General features: G+C 34.9%; 1 protein-coding gene across 2 annotated transcripts; it reads left to right on the top strand.

Moving 5' to 3' along the window:
- The first annotated feature begins 6,847 nt into the window (after nt 1-6,847).
- On the top strand, nt 6,848-12,660 carry LOC148565657 (TCP-1/cpn60 chaperonin family protein). 2 transcript variants are annotated; one of them, XM_088489165.1, is made up of 12 exons: nt 6,848-7,108; nt 7,223-7,259; nt 7,369-7,425; nt 7,545-7,610; nt 7,721-7,832; nt 8,589-8,717; nt 8,997-9,068; nt 9,175-9,290; nt 9,868-9,944; nt 10,743-11,228; nt 11,394-11,709; nt 12,203-12,660. In XM_088489165.1, the coding sequence occupies exons 2-12, from the start codon at nt 7,254-7,256 to the stop codon at nt 12,347-12,349; spliced, it is 1,584 nt and encodes a 527-aa protein (XP_088345291.1). In that variant the 5' UTR covers nt 6,848-7,108; nt 7,223-7,253; the 3' UTR covers nt 12,350-12,660. The 2 variants fall into 2 exon arrangements, with proteins under 2 accessions (XP_088345291.1, XP_088345292.1); XM_088489166.1 differs by lacking the exons at nt 6,848-7,108; nt 7,223-7,259 and having other exon boundaries at nt 7,363-7,425.
- The last annotated feature ends 511 nt before the right edge of the window (nt 12,661-13,171 follow it).

Below are 13,171 nucleotides of genomic sequence, written 5' to 3'. Positions count from 1 at the left end.
TAATTTATATTATATTTTTGTTAAATTTATAAATATATGATCATTGATTTTTGGGTTTTTTATTTTAATAAATAAATTAATTATAATAATTATAGAAATCAATAATTTAAAAAATATTTACCAAAATAGATACTTCTCTTTATAAAGCAGATAATTTTGCATGTATCTCGTTTACAGTGTAAACGACATAAATATTTCGTTTACACTGTAAACGACATACATGTATTTTAATTTTTTTTTAAATAATAAAAAATATTAATAATATCAATAATCTAAACTTTTAACATGTAAATGGTACATAAAAAAATTGATAGAATAGATTAAAATGGATATGTTTAATCAATTAATACTAAAAAAAGTACATAAAAGATTTTAGATTATCTCCCACGTGGATGGTAGAGATAACTGTTTTTTTTATCTCTCATGTTATCTTCCACCATGGGAGATAGCCATTTCAATTCTCTTTCCACTATCTTCATCCATCTCTCTTACCAATTAACAAACAGTTATTTTTATTTTTCAAATTTAAATCAATCCAATTGGATCATAATTTAATCTAACATTTTTTATGTACAATTAAATAAATAACAGAGAGATGAATTGTCTATTTAAAATAAATATGTTAACACGTTTACGCGAAAGCATGTAAGTGCACGTAAGCACATTTTTTAACTACCCACTATTAATCCTATTACTTCTAACCAACAAAATTTTTAAATTTTTCATATATTCTCTTGAGTATTAATTTTTAAATTCAAATTATATATATTTCAAATTTTGTTTGTTGCATAGGAGTACATAAAAGTTTGAAATATATAATTTGAAATATATATAATTTGAATTTAAAAATTAATACTCAAGAGAGTATATAAAAAATTTAAAAATTTTATCAGTTAGAAACAATAGTATTAATAGTGAAAACAGTTAAAAAAAAATAACTGTGTTAAATAGTAGGACGGCGCACTTACGTGCTTTCATATAAACGTGTTAAGGTGTTTAGTTTTTTTTTTGTGACTGAAATAAACTAAACAAAGAAAAACAAAACAAACAAAACAAGGAAGTGCTTAAATAGAGGGACAGTCCCGTTTAAGACTACTCTTAAACTCCTCCCAAGGTGAAAGAAGCTCCACATGTGAAAATTGTAACTTCATCGCCATCTTTGCCATAGTATCTGCCACTGTGTTTGCATCTCTCATAATCAAACGAAAGTCAACATGCCAATTCCAATCATGATATCTCTTATTTTGAGCACCAATGGATCAATAAACCCAAAACCATCTTGAGTAATAAGATTAAATGCTTCCACACAATCCGTCTCACAAATAACATCTCGTTGACCCACATCCCAAGCTAAGAGATATCCTCTCCAAATGGCAAACAATTCTCCTTGAAGAATACTATTTCTATCAATCATTCCCAAACACCCCCTTTGCCAACTCCCATTACAATCTCTAATAACACAAACAAAACCAACACTATCACCCGAACCAAAATAACTAGTATCAGAATTAATCTTAAAAGTATCAATGGATGGGGATTCCAAAAACCATTTAGAGTAGAGGGAAGGGACATACGTTGTACTTCAAAAATATTCCTAAGCTCCTTTTCTGAAGTTAATGCCAGACAAATCACTTTTTTCGGAGGCCAAGTTTCATGAGGATTAAAGATGTCATTATTCCTTGCTCGCCATATCCACCAAAGTCCCGAAAAGAACTTGAACGGATGCTCTCTGCTATGATACAAGAACCAGTTCTTCAAATCCAAAGGATGACAAGAAATATCCAACCTATGCCAAACAAGCTGAGCTTTTGGACAATCCCGAATATAATGTAAAACCGATTCCTGGCTAGAATGACATCTTGGACACCTATCCGATGACGACATCCCTCTTCTAAAGCGAAAACTTGCAGTAGGAAGAGCCTCCTTAAGACACAACCAAGCCAAAAACTTATGCTTTTCCAGAACAAGCTGACGCCAAAGCCAAAGCCAATTCTCCCGCTCCTCCCAACCAAATAGCTGCTTACACAACCACAAGTAACCATTGCGTGAGTCATAGACTTTGGCAGCAGACCCATTCCAATACCAACCCACTTCCGGACCTGCTTGTTCATCTGGATTGTAAGAGAGAATATTACCTTTTAGATTTTGAGATAAAGGAGAATAAAGAGTATCCAAATGCCACCTACCAACCGACCAAATATCCTGTATCCGGAAATTCGAATCAGAAATGTGAACATAATCCATCTCATTAGATAACCGTCCTTCTCTCCTCCAGCTAGAAAACCAAAAATTCTGGTTCAAATCTCCAATACACCAAGCAAACCCATCCTTCAACACTTCCCAAGCCTTGCAAAGACACCTCCAAATGGGAGAGTCTTTGTTCTTAGGATAACTAAAACAGTCATATAGAGATGATCGGTATTTGGCATCCAACAATTGGACCCATAGCTTGTTTGGCTGTTGGAAAAAAGTCCAAACTAGCTTCCCAAGAAGAGCAATATTTACACAATAAGGATCTCTAATCCCCAAACCTCCATATTTTTTTTGGAGTAACCAGTACCTTCCAACTAACAAGATTCAATCCTCTTCCATCAACTTGTCCTTTTCAAAGAAAATTCCTCATCATAGACTCCAATTTACTAATGATTCCTTTGGGAAAAATAGAGACCTGCATCTGGTACGTGGGAATAGCGGCTGCAACAGAATTAACCAAGTAGAGTCTACCAGCCCGATTGAGTAAATTCCCTTTCCAGCTTGCTGGCCTACTCCGAATCTTATCCAGGACAACATTGAAAGCTGAACGAGGCACCCTAGAATGGCTAAGGGTAACTCTAAGATACCTGCCCAAGTCCTGGACAAATCTGATAGAGGATACCCCAGTGAAAACCTCTTTTCTTGTTGTAGAAACATTCTTGGAGCAAAGCGCTTTAGACTTCTTCACATTAATCTTCATCCCAGATGCTTTGCAAAAAGTCTCTAAAACCAACATCACATTTTGCACTTGTCTCTTTGTAGCTTTACAGAATAGAAGTAAGTCATCCGCAAACATTAAGTGGGATATTCTTGGTCCCCCTCTAGAAATAGCAACCGGCTCCCACAAGCCCAAATCAACCTGATGACTAATAAAGCATGCCAATCACTCCATACACAACACAAAAAAATAGGGTGACATAGGGTCTCCTTGTCTAAGACCTCGACTAGGAGTAAAGCCATTCAGACAATTCCCATTCTAAAGAATAGATAAGGAAGAAGCAGTGACACAATTCATAATCAAATTAATTGTAGGAATAGAAAAACCAAAGCTCTTAAGGGTATAAGTCAAAAACCTCCAGTTAACTCTGTCATAAGCTTTCTCCAGATCAATCTTAAAGGCCAGTGTGCCTTTCTTTGATTTAGTCTTCTTCATAAAGTGGAGAACTTCTTGAGCAATAATGATGTTGTCAGGAGTTCCTCGTCCCGGAATAAATCCTCCTTGAAGCGGGCCAACAATCTCCGCAAGATAAGGACGAAGCCTATTAACAAGGACCTTCGTGATGATCTTGTAAACTACATTGCAGAGACTAATCAGCCTGAAATCTTTCATAGATAACGGTGATTCAACCTTTGGAATAAGAACCAGTAAAGTCTCCAACATTCTCGGATCAAGAGTAACACTGGAGAATGCCTGCTTAACCATCTTCCAAACATCAAGACCAATGATCTCCCAATATTCTTTGAAGAAGAAAGCTTGAAACCCATCAGGACCCGGAGCTTTAAAAGAGTTCATGTGAAAAACAGATGTTCTGACTTCCTCCATAGTAACTGGTGTCGTGCGATTATTGCAAGCTTCCTCATTCAGAGAAGGAAGAGGCACATCACCAAGGCAACCCAAATCAACATCATCCAAATGACAGAATAAACTTTTATAGAAAGACTCTGCTTCTTGACTCAGAACCTCTGGATCAGTTTCCCACACTCCATCCTTGAGAAAAAGGCCATGAATCTTATTATGCTTCCTTCGCGCAAGAGTTTGAATATGAAAGAATCTTGTATTCCTATCCCCGAACCTTACCCACTGCTCTTTGGACTTTTAGAACCATAGGAGCTCTTCTTGCACTAGAGTATTATTATAATCATCAAGTAACTGTTGTTCTTTCTGACGCAAATAAATACTATCCACCACTTCCAAACGCTTTTGTAAATAATTAATCTGCTACTCTAATTCACATTTTTTAACAAAAATGTTACCAAATACCTTCGAGTTAAACTCTAGTGAATTCTTCTATACTTCCGAAAGCTTGCCATGAATCCCTCTATTACCAGACCACCATGACTGATTCACAATATCCCAATACTCAGGATGAGTAGCCCAAGCAGCAACAAATCGAAAAGGTCGATTCCCTTTAGGCTGAGGACGACCTTTACAACGCACCAGAATAGGGCAATGATCAGACTGAAGCCTATTTAAAACTTCTGCATAAGCCTCTGGAAAGATAGATAACCAACTACTATTTATACATACTTGATCAAGCTTTTTTGCCACGTCAACATAATTTTTCACCCTTCTGTACCAAGAAAATCGCCTCCCAATAGTCTTCAGATCAAACAAACCACTATCCTCTAATAAAGTAGCAAATATGTCTGCTCTTTGATGAGAAAATTGACAGCCCTTAGATTCATGAGAAAATTTGACTTCATTAAAATCACCAAGAACAATCCAAGGTCCTTGAAAAACCATGGATTGTGCAACAAGATAATCCCAAAGGAGAACCCTTTTATTAAATTGAGGACTGCCATAAATACCATTACACCTCCAAATTAAATTATCAAATTGAACCTCAACAGTAACACCCTGATCAAAAGCATCAATGAACTTACAACAAACACCTTTCATAGAGGATAGAAACCAAATACCTCCCTTATGCCCCTCTGCTTCTACTATACCAACAGAGTGATACCCCAACCTTTCCCAAAACAATTTTAAATGCTGAAAAGGGGAGCGAGTTTCAACCACAATAAAGAAAATATGTCTAAATTTTCTAACAAGTTCCTTACAATGCACCAGGGCTAACTTATTAGAAGCACCCCTAATATTTCAAACAATCATATTAAAACTATCCATAAATAATAGGGACAGAATAAATAAGAACATAAACTCTAAACAGAATTACCAACCTCAATAGGTGGTTTGTCCTACGGTACTGGCACACTCCAATCCTCAATAATTGCCACCTTCGGACCCCCTAACACTGCACCTGCCATGCTTCCATCTACTAAGGTTTTCTCCGTTGTGCCACCATTTTTATCAACTGGCGAGTTTTGCAGGGAGGAAGGCCGAGGACGCTTCCGTAGTGAAATTCCATGACGTGCAGGAGTTCTGCACAATAGAGATGGTGCAATTTCATGTTTTTCTTGCTTCCTCATCCTAATGCCAATTAATTTGCCTCCATCACCATGCAAATTGGGCCTTGGAACCATTCTCGAACCATACTTGTGCTGCTTTCCATCTTGGTCCTTCAAACCTGATGACTGGCCCATTATGAATTTTTCCTTACGCAGCACTTGTTGCCAGCCCTCTCCATCATCCATGCATGCCGCATTAACATGACCATCAGGCACGTGAGGAGCTAATGATTTCGTAACCACATCCTTCCCTTTAACAACTCCTAATTTCTCACCCAAATTACGAGAATTCTCACCCAAATCACAAGCTTCTGATTCAGCCTCTTTATGAAGCTCATGATTGTTGTGTGGCACTAGTGTCGGGGCTTCATTATTTTTTCCATCACCAAAGAAATTTCTGTTTCCTTCCAAGGACTCCTTCTCCTTGCACAACGATTTATCATGCCCATACCGTGCACAAGTAGCATAAATCAACTGTAAACTCTCGTACTCCATTTCATGAGTCACACCCTCCACTATAATATGTTTGATTTCAGGCAACCCAAGATTTATTTGAACACAAGCTCGAGCATGTAAAAATTCTATTTTTAAAAATTTGATCCAAACTATATTATTAATATTTTTTATTATTTTTATAAATTATATTTAATTATTTATAAATACATATATCTCGTTTACCGACGAAAATTAAAAAATACACATATTTTGTTTACACTGTAAACAAGATACGTGCAAAATTATCTCGTTTACAGTGTAAACGAGATAAGTATTTATTTCGATAAATATTTTTTAAATTATTTATTTCGGTAATTATTACATTTATTTAATTTATAAAAATAAAAAATCCTTGATTTTTTATGCACATATACTACATTTTTATAATAATATCAAATAAAAATGATATTTATGATATAAATTGATTAAAAATATATTTATTATTTAAAGGTAATCTTCCTTGTAAGTTGTAAGACACCCAAAATAAAACTAATTTAATAAATAAGAGAAAAGTAATATCCTAAAGCTATCTCTAAAAAATTTTAAATTAAACGATTTGATTCTCAATAAATTTTAATTATTAAATTAATTTTTATTTTTTATTTTATTAGACAAGTCAATTCTCAAGTTAAATTTTGAAAAAAAATTAGATAAATAAATATTTATTATTATTTAATGAAGATATAATGGTTTTTAATTTTTTTTATAAAATTTTCAGACATTTTTTATATAAATGAATAATATAATATGAGATTGATTTTTCTAATAAAATAACATTTTTTAAACTAATTTAGTAATTAAAATTTATTAAAATTAAAAATGATGGACTAAAAAGTTATTAGAATTTAATTTCAGTATAACTCACAAATAAATTCGAAGTCACTTTTAATATTTTAATAATAATAATAATAACAACAACAACAATAATAATAATAATAATAATAATAATAATAATAATAATAATAATAATAATTTCGGTTGCGGGATCGTAAAACCCTACTACTTTCATTTGCTGGCTTACAATTGCTACGCCATATTCGCGACATCACCAGAAACCCTAAGAAATCAGACACCACCTTTGTCCTCGCTGCTCCTCGCTTCCACATCTCCAGCCGCTCTGCAACTCCTCCGCCAAACAATCCGCCGCGACGTAACTCGCTGCACTCTTCTCTCCCTCACTGCTCCACTCTGCCACTGTCTCCGCCGCCAACAACTCTGCCAACATCTACCAGTGAGTTTTTTTTCTTTTTTTTTTTAATTGTTGTTGTTAGAATTTATTTAGAGCTTTTGTCTTTCTTTTTAATTGATTTTAGTAGATTTTTAGCGAGTTCTGTTCTCTTTGCAGGTGGCCACATTTTGAATTTTGAAACTTCATAATGGCTGTAAGTAGATCTCTGCTAACGTTATTATCTTTATTTTTATTTATTTATTTATTTTTTTTATCTTCCTTTAATAATTTTCTTATGGGGGTGAGTGGTGAATGCTATGTAGATTGATACAATTTTCAAAGATGAAGCCAGCCAAGAAAAAGGAGAGCGAGCCAGGATGGTGAGTGTGATATGTTTGTGTTAGCGAATATTTTCGTGCATTCTCCTTGGTATTTGAGTCTGAGGAAGTTGATTAACTCTTAATTACATTTGTTGTGATGGTTCTTTGCATTTGCCCAGGCATCTTTTGTTGGAGCCATGGCTATTGCTGACTTGGTTAAGACTACTCTAGGGCCGAAGGGAATGGTAAAACAATCTGTTCTTCCCAGCATTAACCTTATCGATAAATGATGTTATTTTCTGTTCATACTTCGTAGTTGTAAGTAATCTGTATATCTTCAATGTGATTGCTGCAGGATAAAATCTTGCAGTCAACAGGAAGAGGGCGTGAAGTTACTGTGACCAATGATGGTGCTACGATCTTGAAGTCCCTCCATATTGATAACCCAGCTGCTAAAGTGCTTGTTGGTATCCTTTTGGCTTTTCATTTTCTAATATTTTCTATTATTCTTGGGGTAGTGATAGACTGATGGTAGCTTAGGAATTGCTGGATGCTACAATGAGTCCAAACCAGATCATAAGAAGGTCAACTTTCTGAGTTTTTAAGAGCATGTAAGGAACTCTTTCTCCCAAATATGTGGTTAGTGTTAGGATATATTACAGGCCCCCAACACTCTTTGGAACCTACAAACTTCTAGATGTTCGCCAAGAATCCAAGATGCTCTCACCATCCTTTCTAATTCCCCTAAAGAGATCATCGAAAAATTGATGATAGATTTCACTTCTAAATTTCTAATGTAGTTCACTGAGTGGTGCAGAAGTGCTTTTTGCATGGGAAACACATTAGTAGATTGCATTGGGAATTGGGACATCTCTATTACTATTAGTGGGCATATATTATCTGGGCTTATGCTGGTCTTCAAAAGTGACATTCTAATTCCCAGTGAAAACACACCATAGTCCGACTTCATGAATACTGACATCAATGGATATGTGATGAATTTGTGCCAACTCACTAGGTATGTTGGGCTATAATTTATGGTAGTATCCTGGTAATTTAACTGATGCTGTTTTTCATATGCTACACATATATTTAAGGTGGCAATTACTTGGGTACTCACATAATTTTCATTTAGCTACTGATGAGAGCATGGATGTAGATTTTCTTGCATATGTCAGAAGCTAAATTTAAACTGTACCATAAACATCCTTAATGTGAGTTAGACATATCAAAAGTTCAAGATGATGAAGTTGGTGACGGAACAACCTCTGTTGTTGTATTGGCTGGTGAACTTTTAAGGGAAGCAGAAAAGCTGGTTGCAGCTAAGATTCATCCTATGACAATAATATCAGGTTTATTTATTTGCATTTCAATATTCCCTAACTTCCCTTATGATACAGTCTTTTCCCCTTGCAAATTTCATATTCCTTTATACTTTGTGCTGTTTGATTTTAGTTGACCTTTCGTCTTTCCAAAACAATGAGTGAAAAGCAGAAGACATTGTCCGAGATTTGTAAAAAATGAAGCACAGAAGCTTGAGGATGAAGCTTACTCTGATTGAAACTTCTTATAGTGCGGAAAATCTTGACTATCTGATTACTGTGCTTTATATTATTGCTATTGATTTTCAGGTTACCGAATGGCAGCTGAGTGTGCTCGTAATGTGTTGTTGCAGAAGGTTGTTGACAACAAAGCAGACGCAGGTATTTGTTTTTCCATTTTGAGTGTGATTCTTCCCATTTCTATTGCACTGGGGAGGGAGGGAGATTGGCTCCATAGCCTAATGCATTGATTTACTGTAACATGCAGATAAATTTAGATCAGACTTGATGAACATTGCAATGACTACTTTGAGCTCCAAGATTCTCTCACAAGACAAAGAACATTTTGCAAGCTTAGCTGTGGATGCTGTAATGAGACTAAAGGTGAGATGTACTGAAAAACTATTTCAAATTTAGTGTATTTAAATAAATAGGATCTGCATGGATGCAATTCTTATTTTGTGTGGAAGAATGCCATTATTCAGTCTAAGATGGCATTGGATTCATTTCTTGCAAATCTTCTCTGCACGGTTGGTTAAATAGGAATGTAATGATATATTTCATTTAGAATTTGTATTACAAAGCTTTTATGCGATCCACAAATTTTTTTTCATTCTTACACTCACTGTGTATTATGAAATTTCTTCTGGTAAATAATAATAGCTATTTGTTTGGGCAGAAGTCTTTTTTCTTTTACTGAGTAGTCTAAAAGTTTGGAATGTTCTCCATGACTTGTTATATAGTTATCTGGTTATTGCACTTCTCTTCCTACTGTGCATGTGGATATGTAAGCCTCAAAGGATTTTTTTATCATAGTGAGTGTCATGCACCATCTCTTCTACAAGTTTAAGTTATTAAGTAGAGACGAATAATTTTAATATTTTAATAGGGAGCTATATGCCATTTCGTATTTGCAGTCCTTGTGCTTTGATTTCTGATGGGATACTGTCGCAAATTGTAGGGAAGCACTAATTTAGAAGCTATTCAGATTATAAAGAAGCCTGGTGGATCACTGAAAGATTCATTTTTAGATGAAGGGTAAACAAGCTATACCTCTCATTACTTGAAACATGAAAGTTAGAATATTTGCAGTTTGCAGTTATGTAATGCTTCAATCATTCTGTAGAATAATGATTTATATTTTTGTGTTGAATTTCATAGGCGGTTTACAAAGAATTTGCAGTAGTTTGTTTTGTTAGGATTTTCGAAAGCAATTGCTTGTGTTATTAGTCACTAAAACAGAAGTCTCTGACTTGTTTATGTAATATTATGTAATTGATATTTAGATTAATTTGGTAAAAACATCACAATTCTAAAATAACGATCTTTTGCATATATAATAAAAACCTTTTAATGCTGCGTATAGGTTTTATTTTTATTTAATTTTAATTATCTTGACATGATATTTTATTTTGCTTTATTCAAAATAAGCTTACCTTAGACATGATACATTATAGGGCGCAATAGTGTCTTGATCCATGTAGCCAACCTCATCTAGTGCGATGAAGCTTTGCTGCTGCTGTTGATGATGATGTGATACTTTATTTTGCTGCAAATTGTTTCCTTCTTTCTACCCAAACATAACTTATTTCAAAACAGTTTTTATTCCAGATAAAAGTTGGTTCTAACTATAATCTTCTCTTCAGAAAACTATTCAAACCCAAGCGGTTATTGTTTAAATAATTATCAATTTCTGGTGTTCCTTCAATAGTGAAGCAATTTCATCAGTAACTTTATTTTATTTCTCTTTAAATGATTTCTTTTTCATTATTGCTTAGCCTTTCATTAAGCTGGTTTAACATTCTTTTTTCAAATTGTATCCATATCATTGTTCAGATTCATCCTTGACAAGAAAATTGGTATTGGACAACCCAAGCGCATAGAGAATGCAAAGATATTGGTGGCAAATACTGCCATGGACACAGACAAGGTGAAGATATATGGCGCACGTGTTCGTGTAGATTCCATGGCTAAAGTTGCTGAAATTGAAGGAGCTGAGAAGGAGAAGATGAGAGAAAAGGTGCAGAAGATAATAGGTCATGGTATCAACTGTTTCGTTAACAGACAATTGATTTACAACTTCCCAGAGGAGCTCTTTGCTGATGCTGGAATTTTGGCTATTGAGCATGCTGATTTCGATGGTATTGAGCGTCTGGCTCTGGTAACTGGTGGTGAGATTGCATCAACATTTGACAATCCTGAGTCTGTTAAGCTTGGGCAATGTGACCTTATTGAGGAGATTATGATTGGTGAGGATAAGCTGATTCATTTTTCTGGCGTTGCAATGGGTCAGGCATGTACAATAGTTTTGAGAGGAGCTAGGTACTTCTTACTCTTGTTATTTTAAAGTTCCTGATTGATGTTCATGACCACAAGCCCATAGTAGTTTCTAAACTATATGCATATGAGCAGACATCTGTTTTCTAACAAGAATGAATTTTTTATTTGATTTATGCTCGAACTCTGATATATCTACTTCTATGGCAGCCACCATGTTCTCGATGAGGCTGAGAGGTCATTGCATGATGCCTTGTGTGTGCTGTCTCAGACTGTGAATGACAGCAGGGTGCTGCTTGGAGGTGGATGGCCGGAGATGGTGATGGCAAAGGAAATTGATGAACTGGCCAGGAAAACTCCTGGAAAGAAGTCTCTTGCTATTGAGGCGTTCTCTCGAGCACTCTTGGCTATCCCAACAATCATTGCTGATAATGCTGGTTTGGACAGTGCTGAGTTGATCTCTCAGCTCCGGGCAGAGCACCAGAGCGAGGGATGCACTGCAGGAATTGATGTTATCTCTGGTTCCGTAAGTACTGAAACTAAAATTTTATATACCTGATATTTATTTCCATTAGCACCATTTTTTAATTGCTCATTATATTGTATGATAGCATCATGTCATTCTTTTTCTCTTGGGTCAGTTGCTACAAGATGCACACATGCTAGTATATCTTAGAAATTATTTGACTTGATTGTAAAATTTATAATATCTCCCCTTGTCATTTTATACTGATACGGATAGAATTCTGATTGCCCCAGTTTATATCAATTTGATAGTTTGGTATTAAAACGTGTCACATTTAAATTTCCAGTTGTAAAGAAATATCTATCTTCGGGTATGCTAATTGCGTTAAGATTTTCGCTTTTCAATAACTTATGTATACATAACATGGGTATGAGAGCTGGACCATACCAAAGTTGTATTCGTAGAAAAACATCTGCAGGCTGCTAGCTTGATTTGCATCCTTTTGTATTTCTTATTGGTTAACGTAATTTGATCTATGTTGTATTTCTTGAAGGTTGGAGACATGGCTGCACGCGGAATATGTGAGGCGTTTAAAGTTAAGCAGGCTGTATTGCTATCTGCAACCGAAGCAGCTGAGATGATACTTAGAGTTGATGAGATCATCAGTTGTGCTCCAAGGAGGAGAGAAGACAGAATGTGAAAAATCATCTGAGGATCCAACAGATGCTTGGCATAATACATTACCAATTTTATGACATTCTACGGTTTCGTTTGATTGGGGCTGGTTGTAGGATAGAGAGAAGTGGGGATTACGTGGTGTTGTGTTGAGCCATTACTCAAGTGAAACCATTTACTTCGGGTATCTGCAATTAGGTATCAAACTTGTTGACTTTGTAATTTTGAGTTCCTTGTCTTTTACTTTATCCTTGAAAATTTTAGTCTTCTGTTTATTTTCCTTTAACTTGTCTTATTCATGATATCGTATTAATCATTTATTTTTTGTGCGAAAAAGTTTAGGCTTACTATTAATAACATTGGTGTGGGTTCCTTTTTTGTTTTGGTCAAAGAGTAGGTTTGATGTTTCAAGATGTAGCTTGTCGTAGCTTCCTATGACTTTTGAGGAACCTCAGCGATGCTAAAAAATGAATTCCTGTTCAAGTTTCCTAATATCCATCAACCATTATAATTATAATTAACAAAGCCCTGTTCAAGGAAATTGAGAACCTTTGCTTAGAAGGCCCGAACCAACTGTTCCATGTAACAAACTACAATGTTGTCTTGTTGTATATGAATCAAGCTATTCTAAAGTGAAGAGATTGGTAAAGTAGTAAAATCAGAGGTTAATCACTCTTAAATTAAGATAAAAGTTATAAATTTAATAATTAATTTTTTAATTTATTATTTTATCAATTTTTTCATTTTAAAATGTCTTCTTTCGTAGAATTTATGTAATGAAGCAGAAGTAGAAGCAAGGAGCTGATCTGAGATCATGGTGAATAAGTTTACACAATATGTTGATTAC

The sequence above is a fragment of the Arachis ipaensis genome, chromosome B5 (assembly GCF_059453495.1).
Source record: "Arachis ipaensis isolate K30076 ecotype BB chromosome B5, ASM5945349v1, whole genome shotgun sequence".
Classification (NCBI taxonomy): Eukaryota; Viridiplantae; Streptophyta; class Magnoliopsida; order Fabales; family Fabaceae; genus Arachis; species Arachis ipaensis.
This window is presented reverse-complemented; position numbering and strand designations above follow the sequence as displayed.